Below are 19,289 nucleotides of genomic sequence, written 5' to 3'. Positions count from 1 at the left end.
AAGGGTACACACTGAGACAACACTGAGCAGATTTATCACATATTCACAGGACTTAATAAAACACAAGGATGAGATGAGGAGACTAACATACAAATGTAAGCCCATGTCTATTTATTTTTAGAGTTATACATTCAATTCACAAATAAATACAATTTAAAAAATGACTTCATAAAGATATTGTATTTTAAAATAACAATATAAAAATAAAGTAGAATAAATGAACTTTTAAATTTCAAGTTTAAAAAGGTGTTTCTTTCCATAACTAAATAAATAGAAATAGGAAAAACTAAAAACTGCATTTGAAAATAATAATAATATTAAAATAAAATAAGAGCTGTTCATTAAATACATTTTAAAATAGTTACAGTTAAATGCATAAACAGGTTCAGACATGTATTGAAACAATTTAAAACACATGTTAAAAGTTTGTCTTTAGAGGGAAAACCATTTTATTATCAAACTACTTAAAAAGGCAAGACTTTAAATGTGCTTATATTTCAACGTAAAACAAAACCTCATTTCAGTGCTGAACACTTCAAATGAATTTAAACTAAAAGCAGTATATTTATAAATACATATATATATATATATATGTATTTATAATAATACTTTGAAATGTTACTTCTTTATATTTCCAAAGGATCTGAGAGTCTTTTCGCTCTGCATGATTAATTGATTTACAGATGGACTGAGTGATCTTCAGTCTGAGCGTCTCTGAGTCACGTGACCAACTCTCACTGTCTGCAGACGCTGCTTTTACTTTATGTTTAAATACAGTTTTAATAAAAGCACAAAACAATATTTTGTGCTTTTATTAAAAAGTTACTTTGAAGAAAATCTAAAAGTTTCTTATTTTACAACATCATTTTATATTTCAATATAGTTTATGTTCTTAATTCTAATCTGGAGTATAAATGTAAAGCAGTCAATATTACAATATGTGACGGGGTAGAAGTATAAAGCAGTTTAAATATTAGAGAATTAACTGTGACTCGGATATAAAACAGGAAACGGCATCAGAAGAATAATTAGTTTATTTTCAAGTTCATTTCTAACTTTTCCCTTTAGTAAAGTAACAGGTTACAGTTTAACAGCCAATCAGGACGGGGGGGTCCTTTCAAAATAAAAGCCCTCTGCTGTTGAAGGCACTTCAGAGAAACCTTTGATCACACACACACACACACACACACACACACACACACACACACACACACACACACACACACACACACACACACACACACACACACACACACACACACACACACACACACACACACACACACACACACACACACACACACACACACACACACACACACACACTCAACGTCCACCTCTCAACCAATCAGAGCCCTCAGAGCAGTCAGCTGGTGTCCTGACAGCCAATCAGCTGACAGGACACCAACAAGGATTCAAATGTTTCTGAATGAGCCGGTGTCACGTGGTCAAAAAGAACAGACAATGTTGATCAAAATAAGTTGATTAAACTCCTGAATCCTTCCGTTTAAAGTATTTAAAACACAAATGTGAATGAATGTATGAATCACAGCCAAGTCTTTTAAAATAAACGGAGTTATTTTCATCGTGTTGTATCTTCAACCTTCCTCAGTACAGACGCTCTCCTTCAGTAAATATTCATTATTTTAACGGATTAAAAACATGTTTTCTATAAAACAAAATCAAACCTTGATTTTAAATGTGTGTCTTCAGTTTGTGGTGAATATACATGATAATAATCATTATGTATTTATTTTGAGTCCTGAGTCAGTGTGAGCTAACTGATCGATCAGCTGTTTGAACAGTGGCCTGTCAAAGGTCAGCAGGTCCTTAAACTGTAAACGTCTCCGTGGATCTGAACGCGTGTCAGGAAACCTGCAGCGCTCGCTCTGAAACTAAAAACATCCAGCAGGACTTTAATTAAACGTCAGAGCTCCCAGAGGTTAAACCTTAGCTAGACGACCGAAAACAAAAAAGAATAAAACAAAATTTAATTAAAAGCAAAAACATTTGGAAATAAAAAGTATACAACAAACCAGTTCAGCTCAGCGAGGGATTTCTAGTCTGCAGACATCGTCGACTAGTCTAGTAAAATCATTTTCAACTAGTTTGAGAATCAATAGAGGCTTAAGTAATAAGTCATGTTAAAATGTCTGTAAAATCTGCTTTACATTAAACACATCAGCTTGGACTCCGAGACTCTGGGATGCACATTATTCAATATGTTTTGACATATTATAAACCAGAGAATGAATGAAAAGTAATCTGCAGATAAATCCGTGGTGAAATATTTGTAATTTGCAGCTCTGATCCGAAGACAAGGCTTTGTTTTATAAAACACATTTAAATGTATTTAACTCGTGACCCGAAAATAAAGCAGAAATATCTAAAATCCTCCGATGACTTCAGAGAGAAATCCATTCACTGTTTTAGTAAGTGTGTTCTGTAATACTGAAGGAGATCCCTTTAAAACCCAACGCTAAGGAGTCCGTGCGGAGCCTGAAGGCATCACCTGATCAGGATGCAACGGAGACGCATTTCACACACACACACACACACACACACACACTTCCTGAGTTGGGTTGCGTACAGTCAGCTTTTGGGTCCCTTATTGTTCTTCTACTGTTATTATTGTTATTATTGTTATTGTTGTTATTGCTGTAGAGGCAGGAAGTAAACACTGTAACTATGGCGACAGAATCGCCGTCTGCTGATCCTTCACTTTATCAAAAGAAACAAAAATATCTTTTCTGTCACAAATAACAAATATAAAATCTGTCGTTATCTAAATATATCTTCTTCAGCCAAAAACACGCGTGTAGATTACATCATATTTACAGACAGCTCGTTAGCATGTCGCTAATTAGCATATTGCTCATTTACATACCGCTACGTAGCATGCCCCTTATTAGCATGCCGCTCATTAGCATACAGTGATCACAGCTGCTGTCGAGTCTCTTCAGTCTCTGAGCTGCTTTATTAGCTTCCCTTTGAGCGTCCCCCGCACACAGAGGGGGTTGTGGGTAATGAGTCCTCAGGTGAGACGTGTAGTTTTAGTACTGGATGTAGTCAGACTGAAGAGACTGTAGGAAAACACAAAGAGCAGGGTCAGAGGTTGTCTCTGTGTCAGCCTATCAATCATATTTATACATCACAAGTAAACATAGATATCCCATAATAATGTGTTTGAGCAGCAGGGGGCGCTGCAGCCGCACAGACTTCTCCTTCCTCCTGACAACTGTTTCCATCTTCCTGTCAGAATGGTTTTCTTGCAGCGTCTTCTCACGTTAAAGAGTTGTCGGGCAAAGTGTTAGAATGTAAGGCTTCTGATTGGTCGAGGGGATTCCGAAGTGGGAGGGGCTTAATAAAGTGATACAAAATATGTTTACCACTAAATTAATACTCGCATATCAGATCACACAACTACTCAAAGCTACATCAAACCTGACGTCTCGTTTAAATACATTCAGCCAAGTTAAACGAGGGGTTTTAGAAAAACGCCACATCAGAGAAGAGCTGGGGTCCATCGGGTTTGGTGTGTCAGAATATGACGGTATGCAGGCTCCTCAGATCAGCAGCAGCTTCATGTTAGTGAAGTGAAACTTACAAAAACACCGTTGAATATGAAACCCCCAGAAACAGTCATCAGGTTTAACGTGAGACTAAATACATAAACAGTGAGTTAAGGGGAAAGTTAACCCTCGTGCCTCGATTAAAAAGAGCCATTCTTACGTTCTTCAAAAGGACAAACCTGTCTGTATTTTTCCCTTTTCAACAAATATTTTACTTAACTTCAGTCCTGATCATAACTACCAAATATGAAATCATTTCTAGAGTTGGAGCTCTTTAAATGCCGGTGTCTCTCCTGGGACATGTCTCCATGCTTTAATGTTCAGAAAGCTCATTATTTCTCTCAGACTGCCTGTGCTGCAGCTCCTCTTTCACCCTCTGTCTGAAACCAGAGCCCAGTCTGCTCTGATTGGTTAGCTGGCCGGCTCTGTTGTGATTGGTCAACCACCTTAGAGATGTCCTGCCCCTTAGCCTATCATGTACAACGTGTTGGTGCACTAGCCAATAGGAGCGTGACTGTTCCATAGTCCGGAAGTAAACAAAGGAGTCCAATGGAGACATTTCAGACAGGGGGGGGAATGGGGGGGATTTTAGCCTCTGCAGACCATTTACATGCACTAAAACCTATAGAACAAACTACAGGACAGGGGACCCCTTTAATTAAAAAGATTAAACATGTAATGCATTTATTCTCTCTTGACTAAATGCTGGGAGGATTTATTTCAATTTGAATAATTAATAGAGCTATAACATTTAGTTTACAATTGGTGTCAATGGGGACATTTTAGACTCAGTATATCTATATTAGTTTACCAAATGAAAAGCATTCCAAAGAGGCACAATGGTTAACGTGAGTTTATCAGATCCATGCAGACAGAGTCACAGTCTCCATGGCATTAGAAGAGTTAGAGAAACAGCAGAGAAGAGATCACACACACTCCGGAGGTTTCACACACTACGACTGCTGTTATTACAGATTTTATGAAATACCTTGTTTTAGGTTTGTTCTTCTTCATATTTAAAAATCATGGTGCACAGAGGACAATGATTCTGTGAAACATGACAGTAAATAACAATCCGTTTCTTTATTTAAAGGAATAGTTCAACACCTGAGTGAGACTCTCAGCCAGGCTAGCAGTTTCCTACCGTTTCCATTCTTTATGCTAAGCTAACGAGATAGTGCCTTTCTTCCAAGGAAACACGTTGCTTATTTAAAAGTAAAATATAAATAAAGAAACTTAACTGTCTGAACCTAGAATGAATGTACTAATTCATTCTACTACTTCCTGTTTACATAATTTAATCAAAAATTCAAGTTTTATCTCTCAGATTATTATTTTCCTACAGTGTGACATCCAGGTGTGTGTGTGATGTCAGAGGGTGTCTGAGCTGCTGCTGACTCACAGGTATGGAGCGGCTCAGGTAGCGTCCTGACGGCCCCTGCAGAGCACCGTGGGAGACCCTGTAGGGGTCCTGAGGCCGGCCGCTGCTGTTGTTGTTCACCTCGAGCTGCGTGCTGCGAGCCCCGTTACCATAGCGACCCAGAGAGGGAGGGGCCATGTGGGAGGGGGAGGGACCGAGAGACACAGAGGGGGAGGAGGGGAGAGAGGAGTCCTCCAGGTCGGCGTACAGATCGCTGAGAGAGCTGGCCAACCGAGAGCTGCAACACACACACACACAATGTAACACAACACACACACACACCATGCTACATTGTCGCGGACACAGTGTCTCCAATGCGTCAGTTAGTTGAGCTGTGGGGTCAGACGTGTGTGTGACTGTGTGTGTGTGTGTAAAGCCTGCAGCCTGCTCTGAGTCTCACTGCGGGGACGAGCTGCTCCTCTGAGTCATGCTCAGCTCTCCTGGCAAAATTCTGACGGTTAAACGGTAAATATTTCCCTTATTTATTTCATGTCAGATTTTAAAAAGCTTCCTCCCTAAACTCAGGCTGCTTCTGATGTCACAATATATAGGTTATGACTTAAACATCTCCATACACTGATATAAGATCTGCCATTAATGCAAGACACCAGTGACTCTTTAACCCGGTTCATAAACTGGAGTTAAACAAACAGCACACTCAGTCAGTGAGGGAGTCAGGACAGGAAGGGGGAGAGACACTGACCTCCTGATGTTGGACACCGTGGTCGACGGACTTCTCCCGATCCTCTTGGCAGCGGCAGAAGAAGAGGATGATGGGAACTTGGAGGACTTGAGGGGGGAAGCGGGACCCTGACCGCCGCCCATCGACAATCTAAACACAGACACACGCAGCACCGTCAACATGGCTATTAATGACTAATTATCACAGTGAGACTTACATCCACTACTTTAAATAATTAGTAATATTTGTTTCAGTTATTTAACATTTCGTTAAATAGTGTTTGGTGTTTTCTGTCTCCTGTCAGTCCAGAGTGAGGGGTCAATAACACGCAGGATTTACCTGAGGGGCTGCGAGGCCGACCTGCTGTGGGTCTTCATCTCCTCCACCCTGAGAGAAAACACTCTGTTATATCATCACTTCATCACACACACACACACACTCTGCAGCTTCCTGCACTGAGACCTGGGTTACGGTCGAAAATCAGCTCCTATGGTCTATCTATCTAATGTTCCTGACCTCTGTGTGAAACGTCCCAGGGTTAAGGAACAGTGGACAGGAGAACTCAACAGGACTGAGGAACAGAGGCTGCTTTGAGAACCCGACTGAGCGACACTATCCACGTCTTGATGATGAAGGCCGTCCTTAATGAGCGTCTGCTGTGGGGAACCACAGCTCCTCTAAAGCTACTGAGAGCCTCTCCTCTGCACCGTGCTCTCTGATGGTGCTGTTTCTGCTTTATGAACCAGAACAGCACAGACAGATACTCATTACAAAGCCCCCCCTCCGGTCCTCACGTATTAACCCACATGAATCCAATAGGTATGATTATATGACATATTTATAATAAATACAAATGTGTTATAATAAACTAGTGATGCCTTCAGCTATCACTTTGGATATCACAGTTCAACATGTAGTAAAGGCTTCAGAAACCCCACACAGCTCAGAGACTCTGAGACTCTATTGGATCCTTTCAGGAAAAGTACCGTTCATATTTCTCCTTTTGATGAATCCAGAGCTGAACGTTCAGAACCAAGCTCTTTGGGAAGTTACGGTATAAGTTTGAACTGTTTAATAAGCACCGTAACTGTCATGAAAAGCATTTCTCACGGCCGACTGTTTCCGTGAACAGCCGAATGTTGTGACATGGTAAATGTTGCTGCAAGGCATTGTGGGACAGCATGTTCTCCTTTCCTCTCCTAAAGGAAGGTCCAGTGTTTCCTAAAGGAGGCTATAAAGGAAGTTTCAGAGCTCCTTTCCTGTCACCTAGAGAATCAGAACAGCTCTTATCATGGCGGTCACTGAGGTTCTTCCGGGTCATTTCGTTAGGAACCTTCCTAAGATAAACTGACAATTCGACCTTACCCCTGATCTTTCTACCCAAACATGGACCTCTCCCACCTCTGTGGAGCCTGATGGAAGCTGAACATGGATCCCAGCTGCTGGAGTTTTACAGCTCAGCCTCACACTTCTTACTGACTGGACACCATGCTAACGTGCTAACGTGCTGTGTGTGTCACTAACAGGCTGTCCTACATGTCGCTGGTTTGAAGAAGCGCTCAGATGGCTCTTAGTTTACCAAAGTTGTATTCTTGTTCCACCTTCAATCTGTATTCACTGGCTAACACAGGAAGTTCTGGTTTTTACCTGAGGGGCCCAGTGGTGGCGGGTCGGGGGGGTCGACGGCTCTTTAAGGCTCTCAGTTTGTCTCCCTGAGTCAGGCCTGGACCCACATCCACCGTCTCGCTCTGCAGTACGAAACAAACGCACCATGAGACCACTGACAGCAGAGACTGAAAATATTACACAGTATAGAGAGAGGTGTGTGTGTGTGTGTGCGTGTTTCCCTGACCTCGTGCAGGTTGCTGTGGGGGGGGTTCAGCGAGAGGTCGTCCATGCTGCTGATGAGGTGAGACGTCGCCCTCTCCTCCAGCTTGGCCTTCTGGGAACGCTGGCTGTCACCTAGCAACCATAACGATGCCTGCTTCCTACACACACACACACACACACACACACACACACACTTTCTTGAGTTTGAATAACTGAGATATTGAGTGCACATTAGCTAACATGTCTACCTTATTAATAAATTAAATGAACTGTGCGCACATTATTGGAAATCAACGTGCTCCTGCATAATTTAGCATCAAATAAACATAAGAGTGAACTATAGAGGCACCATACGATTAAAAACCATTCATATAAACTAGTGTAGCCTTACTGCTTCTGAGCACCTTCAAAATACACAGAATTATAATAGTGCTGTACCGAGGATTTTACCAAAGCAGCAGAGTTTCAGCAGCAGTGTGTGTGTGTGTGTGTTGGTGGTGTTGTGTGTGTGTGTGTGTGTGTGTGTGTGTCAGCACAATCACACACTTACAGCAAGCAGCCTGGTTTCTGTTAAATGTGTTTACATCTGAGATTAAATCTGCCCACTCCGAGGCCCGGAGGCCAACAGAAACACTGAGACTGGCCGACAAACTGCCACAGCATGGAAACACACACTCATAACTCTTGTGTCAGCACACTGAGGGTTTTGTGGAAGGGACTGGTACTAAAGTGGAAATGCTCTGGGTAAGATAGTGAGTCGCCCTGCTCCCTGTGACCCAGTACAGCTAAAGGAACCAGGTCCAAACATAACAAACACATTTTAACGGCCGGATGTAGCCGACACACCGACAGGGATCTTCCCCTTTCTCAGGTTTATAATGACAAATAATTAAACACCCCACAGCTTCCAAAACCAACATGACACTCTGCTTGCCTTCATTTATTACTTCTGAGAGCGCCATGGGGTACTGTGTTGGTCCCTCAAGGCAGCATCTCTCTGGTCCTAATATTGGGCTATAAAGGAACGACAGCATGGTCACATGACTTCACGTCTCCACCGCTAAGCTAAAGGCGGCTAATGTTGGGCTATAAAGGAACTACAGCACGGTCACATGACTTCACGTCTCCACCGCTAAGCTAAAGGTGGCTAATGTTGGGCTATAAAGGAACTACAGCACGGTCACATGACCTCACGTCACCACTGCTAAGCTAAAGGAGGCTAATGTTGGGCTATAAAGGAACCATAGCACGGTCACATGACCTCACATCACCACCGCTAAGCTAAAGGAGGCTAATGTTGGGCTATAAAGGAACCATAGCACGGTCACATGACCTCACATCACCACCGCTAAGCTAAAGGAGGCTAATGTTGGGCGTGATGACTTTAAGTCATCTCGTTCATACAACCAAAACACTTTCAGAAAACCCTTGACCTCCAGACCATGGGTCAGGAAGTGATTATATCTCTGTGTCTTTCTAAAGACAGCTGTGAGATAAGGATAAATAACGATGGACTCACTCTTCCAGGAAGTTCTGCTGAGGTCCGATCACGGAGCCGGGTCTGCAGATCCTGATCCAGGCGATGGCCTCAGCTGCTGTGAAGCGGTAATGCTTCATCAGGTAACAGCCAATCAGACTGCCGGTCCGGCCCAGACCAGCTGACAGGAAGAGAGAGAGATTTAAAGTCAGAATAAATCTTATTGAGACGAATAATTACCAACATTAAACATATTAAGAGTGATGGATCCTTGATCAGCAGACAGACACCCTGAGGGACAGACTGCCCTCCTGTGTACACAGTGTGAACAGCTGGTGAGAATGTACAAAAACACGGGAGAAAACACAATAAACTTTAGACCTACGGTGTTTTTACTGGATTTTATTTTCCTGCTTCCACAGAACAACTTAATTGTGATAAATAAAAGAATAAAACATGAATAAAAGCTGAATAAATTATAGGTAATTGTTAAAGATGGCGGTCCTCACCCTTGCAGTGGACGGCCACAGCGCCGTCCGTGCTCTCACAGACGTGCAGGAAGCGGCGTGTGATGGTGTCGCTCGGTGTGCTGCCGTCTAAGAAGAAGAGGTCGTAGTGGTCGAAGCCGGCGTCCGTGAAACGCTTCGAGTCGTAGATCTTCTTGTTCAGACGCACTACCGTGGTCACATTGTTTTTCCTGAAGTACGGGAAGTACGCCTCGGGGGCGTGGAGAGGGTAACCTGCAGGAAGGGCGGAGCAACAAAAGGGGTTACACATCAGCAACAACAACGGGAACAAAAGCAATAAGAGCAACGGGAAGAACAACAACGATAGCATCAGAAGAAAGAGCAACAGAAACAGAAATGACAGGAATTTAAAATACAGCAGTCCAGTGTTCAGCCCGCTTTACACTTTTGTTCTCAACTTAAATCTCCCAACTTCTCTGTTCAGTTTCTTCGTGCACAAGGCCCTGCAGAATCATGAACGTTAATGTGGATTGGCAGGAGTTTATCTTATCACTATTAGGATAAACCTGCACGCCCTCAATGAAGAGGACAATGGGATTCATCATTAGAAAAAGAAAGGTAGAAACAAGGGAGTGAAAACATCACAAATCTGACGTAGAACACATTTAGGAACATGTGTCGTGGAGTAAAGTCTTTATATCAGAGCATGCCTGGCATGCATACAGTGGGGAGAACAAGTATTTGATATACTGCCGATTTTGCAGGTTCTCCCACTTACAAAGCATGAAGAAGTCTGTACTTTTTATCATATGTACACTTCAACTGTGAGAGATGGAACCTAAAACAAAAATCCAGAAAATCACATTGTATGATTTTTGAGTCATTTATTTGCATTTTACTGCAGGACATAAGTATTTGATACATCAGAAAAACAGAACTTAATATCCGGTAAAGAAACCTTTGTTTGCAATTACAGAGATCAGATGTTTCCTGTAGTTCTTGACCAGGTTTGCACACACTGCAGCAGGGATTTTGGCCCACTCCTCCATACAGATCTTCTCCAGATCCTTCAGGTTTCTTGGGGTTGTACTCATCCTTGTTGTTCCTCCAAACACGGCGAGTGGAGTTTAGACCAAAAAGCTCTATTTTCTCCCATTCCTCCTCTGGATCATCCAGATGGTCATTGGCAAACTTCAGATGGGCCAGGACATGCGCTGGCTTGAGCAGGGGGACCTTGCGTGCGCTGCAGGATTTTAATCCATGACGGCGTAGTGTGTTACTGATGGCTTTCTTTGAGACTGTGGTCCCAGCTCTGTTCAGGTCATTGACCAGGTCCTGTCGTGTAGTTCTGGGCTGATCCCTCACCTTCCTCATGATCATTGATGCCCCACGAAGTGAGATCTTGCACGGAGCCCCAGACCGAGGGAGAGTGACCGTCATCTTGAACTTCTTCCATTTTCTAATAACTGCGCCAACAGTTGTTGCCTTCTCACCGAGCTGCTTGCCTATTGTCCTGTAGCCCATCCCAGCCTTGTGCAGGTCTACAATTTTATCCCTGATGTCCTTACACAGCTCTCTGGTCTTGGCCATTGCGGAGAGGTTGGAGTCTGTTTGATTGAGTGTGTGGACAGGTGTCTTTTATACAGGTAACAAGTTCAAACAGGTGCAGTTAATACAGGTAATGAGTGGAGAACAGGAGGGCTTCTTAAAGAAACACTAACAGGTCTGTGAGAGCTGGAATTCTTACTGGTTGGTAGGTGATCAAATACTTATGTCATGCAATAAAATGCAAATTAATTATTTAAAATCATACAGTGTGATTTTCTGGATTTTTGATTTAGATTCCGTCTCTCACAGCTGAAGAGTACCTATGATAAAAACTACAGACTTCTTCATGCTCTGTAAGTTGGAAAACCTGCAAGATCGGCAGTGTATCAAATACTTGTTCTCCCCACTGTATATCGTTCGCTGATGTAGAGCAATGTGGATATATTCATCACTGTAAATAAAAGGATCAGAGATTCAAATATATCGACTGATTGGACATCGTTTCATAATCTGGAACACGAGTTCGAACAAGTTCTCCCGTTCACATCCCTCAGTGGCTTAAAGTATAGATCATACTACAGATAGGAAGATGTGAAAGCCTGAGGCCCAGTGTTATTATCCCCTGATCCTGTTTCAGGTCCTTGAACTCACCGTTCTCTATTTTACTTTTAGGATGCGGTCCACTGAAGGCAAGAAACTTCCCCGGGACGATCCAGTTCAGGTCTCCGTTCTCCACCCGCTGTGAACACACAGGGTCAAGAACCAGAGAGGATAAATGAGATGACTTTTACTTTAATGATCTTTATTTGGGTTATTGTTTTTGTTACAGCATCATTAAGACAGAGACAAAACAGAGTCTGCAAAGCTTGTCTTTTCCTGCACTGAAATGTGACCTTTGAGGATAAACTATCTGAGTCTGCTGGTTTCCGTGTCTGTTGCTGTGAAACGTTTGTCTGAATAAAACCTCTTGAAAAGCTGCGCTGACCTTTTGACTTTTCTTCTTCTCACTCAATTATTTACGACTCTGCAGCTCTGCAGGCTTCACTGTGTGCACGTAGTTCACATAGAGCAGCTAGTGTTGGTGGTGCAGGTGGTGCATCATTAACGTGATGACTTTACCTCGTAGTGTTCGTACTCGTCCACGTCGAAGGTCTCAAAGTCAAAGAAGCCGTGCTGCAGAGCCTGAAACAACAGATTCATTTTTTATATTATTGGCAAAAGATACCAGCAGCTTAGATATGACAGAGTTAAGGGAAACAAAAATACATAAAAAGCCTTTTAATTATTGATAAAAATCATATTAGCTCAGAGGTTTCAGAAGGAAAAGCTGTCGGTTTCTAATATTTATTAAGCTCCTTCTGCAGGTAACACTTAAAGTGTGAGATCACACAGGTGACACTTGATCATGTCAGCAGCCAATCACAGCTCACCTTCCTGATGCCCTGCAGACAGTCGAGCACTGTGAGGTTGAAGGTACAATTCCCGAAGGACGCATCCCTGCAGAGAATTACAGCAGACAAATCATCAACACAAATCTATAATAATTAGATTGGTAATAGTCTGTGAACAGCTAATTAATTAGATAGATTTCACATTGATTGATTAATTAATTAATTAAGTTTATTTGCACATTTCTAACTCGCAATTTAAACGACTACTTAAAGACCTTCCAGATCATGTCATTTTCTTGAGGAATATTTGAAGTGAGAAATAAAATCCTTTGGAGCGTGCTGAATCCTAAAGCTCGACTACAAACAATATTTTGTTGTGAATTGTTTTACAGATTTTCTTTGCGTTTTAATGAAGTTAATAAGAAGAAATGTATTTTTACCAAAACAAAGAATCTTTATTTCACAAATGAAAATCTCTATATCCAGAGGTTACAGGTGGTTACAAATATTACAGTCATATTAAGTTATTGATCCTGCATGTGCCACAAATGTAATAAACAAAAACAATTGTTGACTGAATATCATATTCATTTGTAAAACAAACTAATTAAACACTTGAAGATAAATTAGTCCATCGTTTAACTATTTTTTTAAAATGACCTACTTTCTGTAGTTTTAGTTTAGTAAATCTCTGATTGAAGTCTTTTGAAAGACAGAACTGCACAATTTAGAGCAGCCCTTTTACTGTGAGGCTGACTGTGTGATAATCCTGCTGTTTAATCAGACAGCGCACAGCTGGAGGAAAGGAGAAATACTAGACTAGAAGAACTCAGACATACACACAGTTACGGGAAAAAAGAAGTTGTTAATGAAAGTTCTACTTTTGGAAAACTAAATTATTGCATTTATATTTTTGTTCGGTGTATTTTAAATATGTCTCATACATCTGCACACACACTGACTTAAGACACCAGTCATTATTCTGGCGGTCAGTGAACGCCTCACTGTGTGGGCATTGCCCTCCTCATGTTTAATCCATCAGCAGAGCTCAGAGGAATCCTCAACACACTGCTGTTACATAACCACACAACAAGGCCTCCACACACACACACCACACACACACCACACACACACACACACACACCACACGCACGCACGCGCACACACGCACGCGCGAGTTTGTGTTCAGTAAGTCTCCGTCAGATAAACAGTAGAGGTGTTGAAGAACAGTAGTAACGCAGTGTTGTACTGGGCAGTAGGAGGACTCACCTGAAGGGCAGGTAGGAGGCGTTGGATCCGGAGATCAGAGCTCTGTAAGCTTCCTCAGGGGTTTTCTTCAGGTAGATCACCTGACACACACACACACACACACACACACACACACACACACACACACACACACACACACAATCAGACTCACCCGGAGCTATGCTAACAGTGTTAATGCTAAATGGTGAAAGGACTGCATCAAAAAAGAACAGACTGATTTTATTCTAGCTGCTGTTAATAAGGAGCTTCTTTCATACATGAGGTGGTCTAACCAATGACTTAGGAACTCATTTCAGATCAGATCAACAGCTGGGATATGAAAACATGAATCTAAAAAGGAGAGCTAACATCTTTTTATCAGGAGCTAGCGTTACTTTATCAGATGCTAACGTTACTTTATCAGATGCTAACGTTACTTTATCAGATGCTAACATCTTTTTATCAGGAGCTAGCGTTACTTTAATGCTTAGGTTACTTCATTGGGTGCTACTGCTTCTTTTCCTTCATGTTACTCATGTTTGCTAACGTTACTCTGTAAAATGATAGCAGGGGGAAGGGCCAAAATATCCAAACTTTCCTCAGAAAAAATATCAAACATAGCTTGAATCGAAACGCAGTGAAAGACCTGAGTGTGGTTTTAATGTCAGTTCAGTCGGTACATTTCTTATTGATTTTGTCCTCTTGCAACCCTCAGTGTGTCAGTAGGCCTGATTGTACCACAGTCCAGAACTTCAACACCATCAAATATTTAACAGAGAGAGAGCGTCGCGTGCATGTGTGTGTGTGTGTGTGTGTGTGTGTGTGTGTGTGTGTGTGTGTGTGTAACATATCTGTTCTACCTGATCTATTTTTAGTCTGCTGTGATGGAGATAATTAGCACGAACAGTCAGTATGTAGCACCCGTGTGGCGTTTATACAACTTTAATTTAACACAACGTGAAAAACATTTAGTTCTGAGGAACCAAGTCGATGACACATTCTGCATCTCAGTAATATCAAATTAAATGTTTAGATTTCATATAAAGAAATGATTCATATTCAGATTTTTTGAAACTAATTTTGCTCCAACCCAATAAAAAATGAGAGATCCTTGTTTTGGAACTATGATTGCTGATGATGCTTTGAGGGATGTTAACAGTAGGTAAGCTGTGGATCAAATTTTGGCAGAAACACATTGTGAAAAATACACCAGGTAACAGGCTCTCTCTCCCTGGGGTGTCGTCCTCAAACCAAAACGCAGATTTTCCCGTAAAATGTTAAAGTGATGCCAGAAAACAATATCTCTGTTGGTCAGAAAGGGTTTACTGAGTCCAGAGATATTAAGCTGGGGTCAGATGTCTGGCCAGACGGCAGAGACAGCTTACGGAGAATAAAGAGGGGATGGGTGTCCGGTGGGTCTGCCGGGGGACGAGTGGCAGGCAGCAGGCGGACACTGAGACTGAGATTTCTGAATTACATCCTTTCTGTTACTCTCCTTTTTTCTGGAGGGGAAGGAAAGGAACCGGAGCTCTGGACTTATTTGTTGCAGCAGCTTTAAGACGTGAAGACACTATTATTTTAATGCAGGATTTTCACCAGAAAGTGGGCGGGGCTTACATTTTGGTGACGTTAGGGCCTCATGCTATATTTTACTAGAAAACCTCTTCTGTTTTAACCTAATCCTAAATTGTGTATTCCTCACAAAGAAAGGAAGTTCTATGTTTGAAACTTTATTTCTAAGTGGATTTAGGGAGTGGTATTATTATTTTGGTGGTTTATTCTGGTTAGTTAGAGGTGAAGTGAGACTCACAGCGTAGCCTCCGATCAGCACGGCGGCGTTGGATCTCTTCCTCTGGTCGAAGCTGGTGTAGTGAACGATCCTCTTCCTGGTCAGAGTGAACGACTGCGGGGGGGGTAAATAAAGAAAATCAATTAAAAATATATATTTGTTAATTAATTTCAATCTGAACTGAATCTGTTTGGGTTTCTAAACGAAACAGAACATCTGAAAAATGAAAACAACATTTTATAAACTTGACAATGACTCATTAATGGAAGGATATAAATAAGTGCTGGTAATAAACGGAGACATGCGAGGGGCCTCAGGTATCTGCAGACTCTCACACTGAACTGTGAAACTGTCACAGCACTCAGGGAGTACCCCTATGCCAGGGCCGGAGTTTCAAAGTAAATGTCATGTGTTGAATCCTCAAATGAACTTCAGACTGTTAAAGAAGTTTGGATTTGTTTCCTCTGTCTTTTACATTTGAGCCTTTTGATTGCAGTAAGGATTCCTCTTGAAGCACTTTATGATATTCTGCTGTTTATAAAGCTCCTTAAATCAGCTTCAGTTCAAAAGTCTGAATAATATTCCTCTAATTGTGATTGTTCCAACTGAAACCCATCAGAGGTCTGACAGCGTTTCAGATATACACCCAGCTGCAGAATGTGAAGGTGTTCATCACATCATCGTAATGTCCCATGATGCTTTGTGCCTCAGGTGTTTTCACAGAGGAATGTCGTCGCCACGGCAACAGGAACCAAACAAGGCACAACACACAGAAACGGTCCAAACAGCAGCGAAGACAGAGAATCAGCAGTGTGTGTGACAGGGTGAATGATCAGTGTGTGTGACGGGGTGAATGATCAGTGTGTGTGACGGGGTGAATGATCAGTGTGTGTGACAGGGTGAATGATCAGTGTGTGTGACAGGGTGAATGATCAGTGTGTGTGACGGGGTGAATGATCAGTGTGTGTGACGGGGTGAATGATCAGTGTGTGTGACAGGGTGAATGATCAGTGTGTGTGACGGGGTGATTGATCAGTGTGTGTGACGGGGTGAATGATCAGTGTGTGTGACAGGGTGAATGATCAGTGTGTGTGACGGGGTGAATGAATGATGTTGTGTGACGGGTTGAATTAAATTCCTGTGTGAGCGTCAGCAGGAACTCACCTTCAGCTTCTTGTTCAGTTTGCAGCAGTATCGGTACAGCATGGCCAGGTTCAGAGGGCCGAAGTCTGCATAGAAACTGAGAGAGAAAACAGTGTTTACCTTCAGGAAGCATCCGTTACTGCTCTGACATAAAGTGAGGATAAGACTGCAATATGTCCTCTTTATTTAGAGGGGTTTTGGCATCTAGATACCATTTACATGCACTAAAATATATAGAACACACTACAGAGTGAACACCTCAAAAAGCTGAATGTTTCCTGCATATCTCTGGTCCAACAGGAGCTACAGGTCCAGTTCAAATATGTAACCCATCTCCACTCCTTGTGGTGATTATTGCCAGTCTTTCCTCCTGACCTCATACCGCCCCGCCCCGCCCCGCCCCGTCCATACAGAAAACAAAGAATGTCATTCACTTTGAAAGATGTGTAATATTCATCTGCTAGTAAACAATAGAAACATCGTTAAAGCTGCTGAGTGTTGGGGTGCAGAACCCACAGCTGTTTATCTTTAGCTGGGCTGCAAGATTTTGCGTTCAGTTTAACTTTCTTAATAATTTATTCTTCATTTCAGAATAAATGTCTTTTATATTTGTTATTTGTTAAAAGGTTAAGAAGCTTGTGCTCATTGGTACTAATAAAATAAGTGACATGGAGTCGAGCAACAATTCCGCTAACATATTTCAAAATAAAAACCAAGATTCAGTCCTCAGGGTTTTTATTTTGAAACCTGACCACGAGCATTGAGGAATTCAAAATGTATATTTATTTTTCTTACATGTCCGACACATTTCTGATAAAGATATTAAACTGTAGTACTGTTGCACATGAACCGTCAAAAACAACATGGTATGACTGTTGGGAAAATGCATGCACAATACACACACATTTATAGCAGATGTTTTAAATCATGCATAGAAAAAATAATGTTACATAAAAACATATAAACTTACTTTTCGTAGACAAACTCGTCATCAGTGCAGAAGTAGTGAGTGTTAGCCGTACTCTTGGGTTTACTGCGTAACGTGGCGAAGTACAGACGCTCTGCAAGAGACAAACACACACACACACATCAAAACGTTTCTTTCACTGTGCTATAATTATTGGAACAAACACTTTGAAAAACACAAATAAAATGTGTTGTTGGACGTTTATTACATCTTGAACATTGTCACAATGTCCACCGGTAGTGTGTTGCACTTTGCTCTGCATCATCCAGTCAGCTTGCTTCTCCCTCACTGCAACTGGAGCCAGGAACCCCCCTCCTAATGGTGGAAGGAGCTTCCCACTGATATCAGGAGAGAGTCTACATATCGTCCGTCCTAAACCGAAGACCCTCCTGTTTCTCTTAGACCTTGGCAAATAATAATAATAATTTTAATTTAAAATGCACTTGCGGGTTTCACTGATGCAGCAGCTCTCACTATGGTCTGCTTGTTTGAAGTCAATATGTCAGCACTGTTGTTGTTGTTGTTGTTGTTGTTGTTCTCAGTTTGAATCTTTATGGTTTAATACATTTATTGTTGTGACTGGATAAAAGCTTCAGCTAAATGCTGTGTAATGTATTGTAATTTGAGTAATAAGGAACGTTTGGAGACTTTAAAACTATGAAACCCTGACCTTAAAAGGGTATATCATTTTAAAAGTTATACAAATAATAAAAACTGAAAATGTTAAAATCAGGAACCACAGCGAATAATCTACAGCACAATGACCTTTAACCAACAGAGTATTCAGTTAATGGCAAAGTGTCAGAGTCTCAAGACACACCTGTATTTATATCTCTGTTTAATAGGTTAGGTTATGCATCAAATCCACTGCTCAAGAAACATTTAAGAAGAATAAACAGAACTTATATGAAAGGTTTATGACTTTACAAAGCAGCCAGATGGGCCACAACATTAAGCATTAGTTTGTAAAGTTGTACATCGTTATAATACAATATGGTTGCAATAAAATCCCACTGCACACCTGCAGCATTATAATTAATATGATTACCTGATCTATTACCGATCATAGAGAGCGTTACTGACCATGCTGGGCCTGATCACTCAGACCACCTGATTTACCTGAACATATATTAACTTCAGATTATTATAGGTGCATTATATAATATAATATTATATACATTTAAAGTCTGTCACCCTTAAAAGCTCTGGTTTACAGTATGTGTACCTTTAAATAAACAGTGTATTTGTATGTTGAAAACGCTGCAGTTGTACTTTAAACTGTATTTGTAGCTCTGATTTAAAGTATGTGTACCTTTGATACACGGTGTATTTCCACATGTAATAAGCTCTTTTTTGTAGGTATACCTTTAATGAACTGTGCGGCTCCCAGGGTTTCGGACTCGTCCGTCCCGCCGAACAGGGCGGACAGGATGGCGGAGTGTCTCACTCCTTCCACCGTCATGAGGCCGTCTAATCCCCGGCCTGATGGGTCCGTCTAATCCCCGGCGGTCTGCCTCAATAACTTTTCAAACTGCTGAAAGCCGTTAGCAGAGCTAGCAGCGGAGCTAACAGGCATGCGAACGGAAACTAGACCAAAAGTTGGAGGAAACTTTCTCCTCAGTTTCCCATCAGCCCCTGCGGCACTCCTTCGCTCACATTAGAATAGTTTTAGCTTTTCCGTTACCCGGTTCCCCACTTTTCACCGGTAAATATCCCCAGTTTAGCATGCTAGCGCCGCTTCACGACGCTCTAAGT

The 19,289-nt window shown here is 41.7% G+C and overlaps 1 protein-coding gene across 2 annotated transcripts; it reads right to left on the bottom strand.

Annotated features, from left to right (window-relative positions):
• Positions 1-1,016: 1,016 nt before the first annotated feature.
• cdc14ab (cell division cycle 14Ab) lies at positions 1,017-19,289 on the bottom strand. Of its 2 annotated transcripts, XM_063891866.1 has the most exons (16): positions 18,900-19,289; positions 17,538-17,628; positions 16,589-16,664; positions 15,446-15,538; positions 13,657-13,736; positions 12,427-12,493; positions 12,116-12,178; positions 11,648-11,735; positions 9,491-9,721; positions 9,024-9,162; positions 7,527-7,662; positions 7,322-7,422; positions 6,014-6,061; positions 5,696-5,824; positions 4,975-5,230; positions 1,017-3,083 (listed from the first exon to the last, which is right to left on the bottom strand). In XM_063891866.1, exons 1-16 carry the CDS (start codon positions 18,994-18,996, stop codon positions 3,054-3,056), a joined length of 1,725 nt encoding a protein of 574 aa, XP_063747936.1. In that variant the 5' UTR covers positions 18,997-19,289; the 3' UTR covers positions 1,017-3,053. The 2 variants fall into 2 exon arrangements, with proteins under 2 accessions (XP_063747936.1, XP_063747937.1); XM_063891867.1 differs by lacking the exon at positions 4,975-5,230.

This window comes from Eleginops maclovinus, chromosome 9 (genome assembly GCF_036324505.1).
Source record: "Eleginops maclovinus isolate JMC-PN-2008 ecotype Puerto Natales chromosome 9, JC_Emac_rtc_rv5, whole genome shotgun sequence".
NCBI classification, from domain to species: Eukaryota; Metazoa; Chordata; class Actinopteri; order Perciformes; family Eleginopidae; genus Eleginops; species Eleginops maclovinus.
The sequence above is the reverse complement of the archived record's forward strand: the minus strand, read 5'-3'. Positions and strand labels throughout refer to the sequence as shown.

Excerpts from the sequence above, each read along its gene's own strand:
- cdc14ab (XM_063891866.1), bottom strand. The coding sequence starts at position 18,996 with ATGACGGTGGAAGGAGTGAGACACTCCGCCATCCTGTCCGCCCTGTTC. Across the intron at positions 11,736-12,115 it reads ACGAGTACGAACACTACGAG|CGGGTGGAGAACGGAGACCT; the intron begins GTAAAGTCATCA and ends GTGTGTTCACAG. Across the intron at positions 6,062-7,321 it reads GCCACCACTGGGCCCCTCAG|GGTGGAGGAGATGAAGACCC; the intron begins GTAAAAACCAGA and ends GTTTTCTCTCAG.